Here is an 8560-nt window from a genome sequence, read left to right on the forward strand (position 1 = left end):
AAAACATCTTTATTAAACTGCAGAGAAAGAAAGAAAGTATTTTTAATTTCAGTTTCACAGGAGCTCTTTGTAGTCCTTGTTTGGCCTCACACGGTTCAAGCTGTTTGTTTTATGAGAACCTGTCTCACTTAAATTTCCCATAAACCCCCTTTCCTGCTATAGATAATCTCTTATCGTCATGGAGACAGTTCTGTAAATTGCTGGAAATGAGCACCGTGTTGCAGAGCGTCGAGGCTGCCGCCCTGAAAAGACATATGGCTACATTCATGCGGAGCCTGGGCGAGAACCTTTGTGGAAGGTGCTGAGTTCTGGATTTTATCAATTGCTTTCCGCGAAAACAGCGTTAACAGTCAGGACTCCCCGGGGGATACTAAATAGAAAGCGCTGTTCCACCTTGTATGAACTTTTACTGGCATATAATTGATGCCTTTCTTCCCTCTACAGCCAGAGCTACGGATTTGAAAACAGCCATTAAATCAAAGTTATTTCTCTCCATTTTTTTCCCCCTCAGGAGGTTATGCTCGTGATACCCTGTAAGGCTCATCCACTTCTCCACAGCTCCGTATTTCTATTATTCCCAAAGCTTGCTCTTGAGTGATTCACTGCCTCTGTATTGTGACAGTATTTGGATAGCACAGAGTGTATGGGTGGACACAGAGGCAATGCACACTTCAGAGACATTTTCCCCACAGAGAAATCTCATCCCTGTATTCAGAGGAGAGGGAATAAAACCATCATGTACACAAGAGATCAACCTGTATGGAATGTAGCCACTGTATAGCATCTATAGTATATTTGTATAAGGTGAATAATGCAGAACTTAATTTGCTGAGTGATTGACAGTGTCATCATTCATTTAATGGTACACTTTATTTTACACAAAATAATAAATATTAGCACTGGTATTTCTTCACAGACATTAAACATTAAATACAGTTTTCACATAGTTAGTCATTTCCTTTCATTTAAAGGGTAGCTCCACCAATTTAACACATTAAATTGTGTTAAAAGGTCTTGAGGAGGGCTACTGCATATGTGAAAAAAGAAGCATAAAGCCTTTTGTGGCTCCAGAGGAAGCTGCATGAAATCTGATAAATTTCCTCCAGTGATGTCACTCAGTGACTAGGTTGCATTGTGGGTAATGTAAGTGCCAGGTTCTGAAAAGGAAGAAGAACGCGTGGAATAAAACAGGTGATATCTCTGGTTCTGATGTATTGATTTCAAGTGCAAAGCTAAACCAGTGTGCTGCTCTCCAAAACCTGGTGCCTACATTACTCACAGTGCAATTTAGCGACAGGGTGACATCACCAGAGGCAATTTATGAGATTAAATGCAGCCTCCTCTGCAGCCACAAAAGGCTTTATATTACTTTTTTCACATATGCAGTAGAACTCGCCAAGACCTGTAAACACACTTTAATGTGTAAAAGTGGTACCTTAAAGTTACCCTTTAAAGGGGCGCTCTGTAGTTTTGGATGGGAATTTAAAAGTCAGAATTTTAATATTCAAAATATTAATTAGGTGCTAATACAAACTCAGAAATATTTTTTTTTACATAACTGAATAAACAAGCTGTTCTCAGAGGAAAATAAGGTCCCAGAACACTGTTTGAAGCTAGAAAGGTGGCAGGGTCGGCCACATATAAACAAAGTAAAACAGTATGAAACTGTGTTGTCCTTGTCAGTTTGTTTATTCAGTCATGAAAACAAAGATTTGGTTTATTTAGTTTGTTTAGTCAATGAAGATCTGTCTCTTCCCCAAAACTACATAGTGCACCTTTAGGTTTGCACATCTCTGTACCGCTTTCAGTCCATTCAGTGTTCAATCACTTATTTATCTCTCCAAAAGGTTTGATTTTCAAACTGGCTACTTGTCTGTGCTCCATTATTCAGCTCTCGCAATCGAGTATCCACTCTCTCCCTCTTTCTTCATAGCTAACATGCTTCGGTCACTGGCAATGAGAAGCCATGTAAAAGCCCCAGGATTCTCATGGTTTGGCTCCCCTTCCCTCTCAGTCCATAACCCCAACTCGAGTGACCAAAACTTATTGGGGTGAAAGGGGGGGGGGGAGTACATTGTGTGTGTGCATGCATGCGTGCCTACATCCACGCAGCCATTATCCTCTGGGGAGCTGAGCAGGACCCAGAGACCAGTACATTCCTCAGTGTGAACACAGGCCTGGAGAGAGGAGGGGGGTTTCAGAGAACTCCAGGGGTTACAGTGCAAATCTCAGAGGAATATACTTAAATGTGCTCCCGCTGCACACTCTCACAACATCCCTCCGCAGACCCCCCTCTGCAGGTTTTTTTTTTCCACTGTCACATTCAAGACTAAAAGCCGTTAAGTGTAACGTGAAAGCATTTTATGACTGTGTCTTCTTTATTGTGGAGCCTCATTTTCGTTGCCTTGGGGAGTGTTCTCAAAATGTTGCTTTTTGAATGGGTCAATTCATCTGAATCTAATCTATATCTCGGTTTTAATGTCTGCCTGCCTCTGAGGCATCCGGTTTACAGTGCAATAGTTGTTCTTCTTCGTTTATCCCTAATTTGAGCTCTCACCGTGCACTCCTGACAGTCAAGTGTCATGTGTAGGATAGTAGGAAGAAACTGGAAGAAATCGGAAGTCAAACAAATCCTTCGCAGTCATAAACACCACATTTGACTGTGTCATACATAGTGCTTCTGCTTTGAGTGTCCCTTCTGGACACTCTTAGTGTTTTTCCCAGTGTGTTGTGGTGTCTGTTTCTTATAATGGACTCTCGGGGAATGTGTCGTCCTCATAGCCCCCATGCAGTTCACATAACTTGGAAGCACGTCATTCACGGCCTCCCCAGGTCCCCAGTTCACCTCTATTTCCAGGTCCCTGTAGCTCTCGCAGGGGTTAGTGTGGCATGCAGCCTGGATGGGTAGATCAACATGGCTCCCTTCTTTGTGCGACGGAAATGCCTCCGCTTGGAGTTCTGGCTTCTCCTCTCGCACTGCTACTGCCTTTACCCGCGGTAGGTAGTCCTCCTGCTCCTTGCGGTAGTGCTTCTCCAGCCGCTGGGAGATGGCGAGCTGAAGGAGGTGGAGGAGCTCGACGAGGTTGAGGAGCAGGGAGATGGCGGCGATCACCTGAGTGTAGATGGTGAAGATGGTCTTCTCCGTGGGACGAGAGACGAAGCAGTCCACCGTGTGAGGACAAGGGAACCCCGTGCACTCAAACTTTGCTGCAATGAAGAGGCCATCGTAAAGGATCCACAGCCCGGCCATGAAGCCGACTTCTAGGAGGACTTTTACCAGGATGCTGAATGTGTATGCACACAGCAGCCTGCCTTTCAATTTAGGAGCCTCAGGAGGAGCCTTGTCAACACTTCTGCCTTTCCCACCATCTTCTTGTTTCTCCTTGTCATCATTCTTAGTAACATCTCTCTCTATCTCAATTCCTCCTCTCTTACTCCCACCACCACCTTCTTCTGCCTGCCTCTCATTCTCCTCTTTATCCGTGTCCTTCACAGCCTTTATAGCCACATATCCAAAGTAGAAGATAGTCGGCGTGGAGACAAAGATGATCTGGAGGACAAAGTAGCGAAAGTGTGAGATGGGGAAGGCTCTATCGTAGCACACAGGAGTGCAGCCAGGTTGGTCCGTGTTGCAGACAAAGTCAGCTTGCTCGTCGTCCCAGGCAGATTCAGCAGCAGTTCCCAGTACCAGGATGCGAAACAGGAAGAGCACAGTAAGCCAGACGCGGCCAATGGCTGTCGAATACCCCTGTCCCTCCTCCAGCAGGTGCTCCAGGAAGGACCAGTCAGCTCTGGACATCCTCTGCTCCTAAGAGGGACAGTTGGGAGAGAATGAGTAAATACAGCACACAAATGTTGTAAAACATACTTTCTTATAATATAACTGAGGATACTAAATAACGACAGGTTCAAGTAAAAATCAGTGCAGTTTTTATTGAATTAAATTAAAAGTGGAGACCACACCTTTTAGGCAGGTGAATTTTGCAGCAGATATATTAGCAGTGTAAGACTAGACACACATTTAAACTGACCCATACTCAACCTATGGGGGCGCTCTAAGACAAACAGGTTGATAACCCTCCAGAACGCTACACTTCATATCAAAAACCTCCACCTATTGGAGTGATGTGTCAACGCGGCCGCCATATTGGTCAGGGGAAGCCGCAGGTCCTAATGCATGTAAGTCTATCTAGACAGGTGGTCTATACACAAATAATGTCACAACTCGCTGAGTGTTTCGACAAATTCTCAGGCAGTTTGGTTTGTTACAAAGGTAAGTTGTATATTTATGATACAATATACACAGTTAACCTAAAAATGCCCATAAAGATGTTCCACAATTTTGGAAAGTACTTATTACCTGCATTTGAAAACGTGTGCTGTTGCATATTTTACCAAAAATACTGTGAAACCTACTTTTGAAAACTGTTACCAAACCAAACCAGCTTCAAATCATCTGTTTAAAGGTCCATGCCGGGAATGAAACTCAACAATTAACTTTCTTATAAATCTGACTTTTAAACTCTCTTCTGCCTGTCCAAATTGTGATGTGCTGTATCAGCCCAGTCACGAGGATAACATGTTAGCAGTTAACATTTCTGCAAACCACTGATACAGTCACAATTGTGCATGTTCGACGCTATGAACCACACTGACATTTGTAAAATATGCAGTTTGAGATTGTGGCTCAATATCTGTAAGCATGACAACACTGGATATTTTTAAGGAGAGCTCAGGACAGTTTCCAGCCATGATTGTGGCAACATAGCGGAGTATTTTATAGGAGACCTCAGGACATCTCCAGCTGTGTTTGTGGCATCCAAAACAGGTATTTTAAGCCAAAACAAGATTTTTTTCCGATGTGTTTTTTGTGCCTAAAGCTAACCAGAGCATAAGCACATCATTGTCACAAGATAAAATTGAGAATTAAGCCTCAAGGGATATCAAAGTCTGAACATATCTGCGGTTTGCAGAAATGCCAACATTTATTCCTCTGATTGAGCTGGCCGTACTGGCTGCTTGGAGCCCATTACACCAGCCTGTACATCTAGCTGTAGTTGTTATGCAGGTCATACAGTTCATCCACCGTTTAATTTCCTGCTACATTGCTGAACAGATTGGCTTGAATGTGCCACTTAACACCTAATTGGTATATTTTAATCCCACTGCAGAATTCTCGTGGGTTTTTCACAAACACACCGCTAATGCACAGTAAGTGTTTAATGATTTCTATACGCAACAAATGAGCTAAGTTTCTCCAACCTTTTCAGTATAATGGTGTCTTTCTTTACTGAGGGGAACATGTGTATCTGGCTGCAGCCCCCTATTAGTTCTTCCATGAGCTCACACCGTTGTTAGGTTCAACTCCTCATCATCGGCATGTGAAAAACAAGGCCTCCATACACTAAATTGAACTAAAACAGAAACACCTGGTACTAAAGTGAACATTTAATATGAGTGGAGCGGTGTAGGCTTTCACTGTTCACAGTAAAACTGGAGTGAATGGGTCCAAGAGAGGCCCCTCAAACTTTTACATTACACAGCATTGTTATATACATTCATTTTTCTAGCTGGATTTATGAGTCTGTTAAAGCTGAGTCAAGTCACCGATTACATAAAAATACCAAGGGGGGCTTGATGGAAGTTATGATCGATAAGCGACAGTCGGTGGCTGGTGGGAATGTCGTGCGCGTAGACAATCACACACACACACATGCACACACACATCTGAATAAACATCCTGTGCGGGGGAGTTGAGACACTGCTTGTGTGTTTGTTTAGACTTTTTTTTTCTATGTTTTTTTGTTATTTCTTCTCCTCTGAGAGAAAAACAAACTTCCTAATAGTGAAAATACAAACTGCTCTGACAGGATGAGATGAGACAATGGGCTGTCAGGGAAACTGCCACGCTGAACAGGCACCAAAATGATAACTGGACTGTTTCACTTCTGGCAGTATTGTCTTGGGTATTTCTCTTATCTCTATCAGCATAACACAGAATACCAACAGAGCTGTAATGAATCACTATACCAGATAAGACGTATGAGGTATAAAGTCCATTTAACATATATATCAGTGGAAAATACAATAAAACAGTATAACTAAAAAATACAAAATCAATAGTGCCACATCACTCTGGTCTTAAGTGAAACCAAAAACACAAGTGTGTATTCTCAGGTCTCTATTTGCATTTGTTTGGTATTGAAGTAATCCAGAAGTAACTGAAAGTAATCAATTACAATACTCTCATATTGTGATACTTGGATTATGTCACTGACTACATTTTCAAACGGTTTTAGTGACTGTATGGGAATACAGCTTTAAAGTGACAAGCCTTATTATTATTGGCACAATCAATGGCAGTGTTGGAAAAAGTACCCAAAAGTCACTCTGGAATAAGAGTAAAGATGTCATGTAAAAATAACATTTGGGTAAAAGTTAAAGTCATCCAAAGAAAAAGTACTTGATAAAGTTTCTAACAATAAATGTACTTAAGTATTAAAAGTACAAGTAAAAGTAAATTATACATGTAAATATCTTTACATGCATGTGGGACAACCAATTATCAGCTTGACTGATCACTGGAATCGATAATGAGCATTTTTTCTGATTATCAAAATCAATGTTTTTATTTAATTTCTGATTAAACCAACTTAAAATATGCTTCTTTTGCTCTGATGCAGGGTGTAATTTGCAAAGTAACTAGTTACTAAAGTTATCAAATAAATCTATTGGAGTAAAAAATCATAAATGTAGTGAGACGGAAGTATCGAGTAGCAAAAATGGAAATAATTCAAGTACAAATACCTCAAAATTATACTTAAGTACAGCACTCGAGTAGGCTTAATGTACATGGTGACATTCCATCACTCTCAAAAAACACACACAGCACACAACATATTAGACTTTAAAAAGTTGAGACACCCTGTAACTGACTTTAGGAATACATAAAGTGTAATTAATTAAAGCATAAGTATAATTAAAAGTTAACAGAAAGTGTGTTAGGCATTGTAAGCCTGCTGTAGATATATTATCCTGATACCTTGTGAGATTAATACAAGGTCACTCACTGACAGTTGCTGATCACCACAGGGTCACATTATTATCCTGATGTGATGTTAACGCTCCTACCTTTCTCTGTCGTGAAGCGGCTCTGTCTCCTTATTGGCTTCCCGGCCTCAGCAGCACTCTCCGTGGACTTTATGCGTCACCCTCCGCTGCCTCCAGTAGCGGTCTGCAGTCGCTTTGAGTTTTCCTTCTGTCTTTAAAAAGAATCGATGTAATCGGAAAAAGTGGGGAGAACTTTCCCATGCCTGCCTCTTTGGATCCTCCCTCAGGAACTTCATCCAGGAAATGGGACGGGTGAGCTCTGGGTAAGTGCGCTCGGACGTGCGGCTTCAGTTTAAAGCGCACCACTGTGCGTTAATTACAGAGGATATCTCGTGCCTTCGGTTATTTAAAGGTTTGACTGAGTTACATTACGCAGGAAAAACAGAGAGAGAGAAGTGTTTTAAATGTCAGGGTTTTAAAGGAAAAGGCGGTGCTGTGCGATTATAATTAACACTTTTATTTCCACAGTCAACCCTACAAACTTCTGTCCAACTTTGATCACGCTGATTAAATAAAGAACCAACTTAGATGTCATTTATTATTTAAAAAATAGGCTCCACCTGCCTCTTATTAGACTATCATCTGTAAAGATCAACAAGGTTTTATCAATATTATTGTTTCTAACTTCTTCCAGTTATTTTCCTGACTTTGTCCTCTCATCTCAAGTTGTATTTGTCATCAGATGACTTGGTCGGATGTTACAGCCACACAGTCTCGTGTAATTTTCCATGATGCCACGCAATGGCGCCAGTGTCCTTGTTTACAGGAGGCGCATGACGCACAGATCGATGGGGCCGCGCTGATGACCTCCTCAGGTTTGTATCTCCTCCGAGATTTGGTCATACTCACAGCTTGTTGCTGTGGTAACTCCAACATCTGCTATATCTGCATCAGTATGACCTCTTACACTGTTGTTTATACAGCAATCTGTGACTATACTGTGGAGGAACACAACATCCATATTTAGATCGAGATTTGGATACAAAAAATATGATCATTTTAGTTTGATTTGATTTTTTTAATCGTGCTCTTTTATTGCTGCCTCCACAAAAATGTATACAGCAACCTAACCCACAGCAAATAGAGTAATGTATAGATACAGTAGCATGTGAAAAGAAATTAGGTTTGTGTCGAAAAACATAGTATTCACAAAAAGGAGGGAAGAAAACAGAAAGAAAGGTAGTTTAATGAATAAATACATGAATACATAAATTAATTCACACACCAGATTCAATTCAACCACACAGGAGAGATACACTGTGTTTAAGACATATTTAAAAGCAAAATATACAAAGGAGTAATACAAAATAAATTAAATTAAATACAAAATCAAACTCAATTCAATGTGGTACATTTACAAAAGAGTAAGTAAAGCAAAGTATGAAAATAGATAAATAAATGATACAAATAAAGTCGAAAATAAACTACAAATTCAATATGAATGTAAACT

At 40.9% G+C, this 8560-nt stretch overlaps 1 protein-coding gene across 1 annotated transcript; it reads right to left on the reverse strand.

Moving 5' to 3' along the window:
- Positions 1-836: 836 nt before the first annotated feature.
- On the reverse strand, positions 837-7193 carry gja4 (gap junction protein alpha 4). The gene is made up of 2 exons (XM_073462834.1): positions 7132-7193; positions 837-3808 (listed from the first exon to the last, which is right to left on the reverse strand). Exon 2 carries the CDS (start codon positions 3797-3799, stop codon positions 2666-2668), a length of 1134 nt encoding a protein of 377 aa, XP_073318935.1. The 5' UTR covers positions 3800-3808; positions 7132-7193; the 3' UTR covers positions 837-2665.
- Positions 7194-8560: the final 1367 nt, after the last annotated feature.

This window comes from Pagrus major, chromosome 3 (genome assembly GCF_040436345.1).
Source record: "Pagrus major chromosome 3, Pma_NU_1.0".
Classification (NCBI taxonomy): Eukaryota; Metazoa; Chordata; class Actinopteri; order Spariformes; family Sparidae; genus Pagrus; species Pagrus major.

Bases quoted from the DNA above. Each gene is read 5' to 3' on its own strand.
- gja4 (XM_073462834.1), bottom strand. From the start codon at position 3,799: ATGTCCAGAGCTGACTGGTCCTTCCTGGAGCACCTGCTGGAGGAGGGA.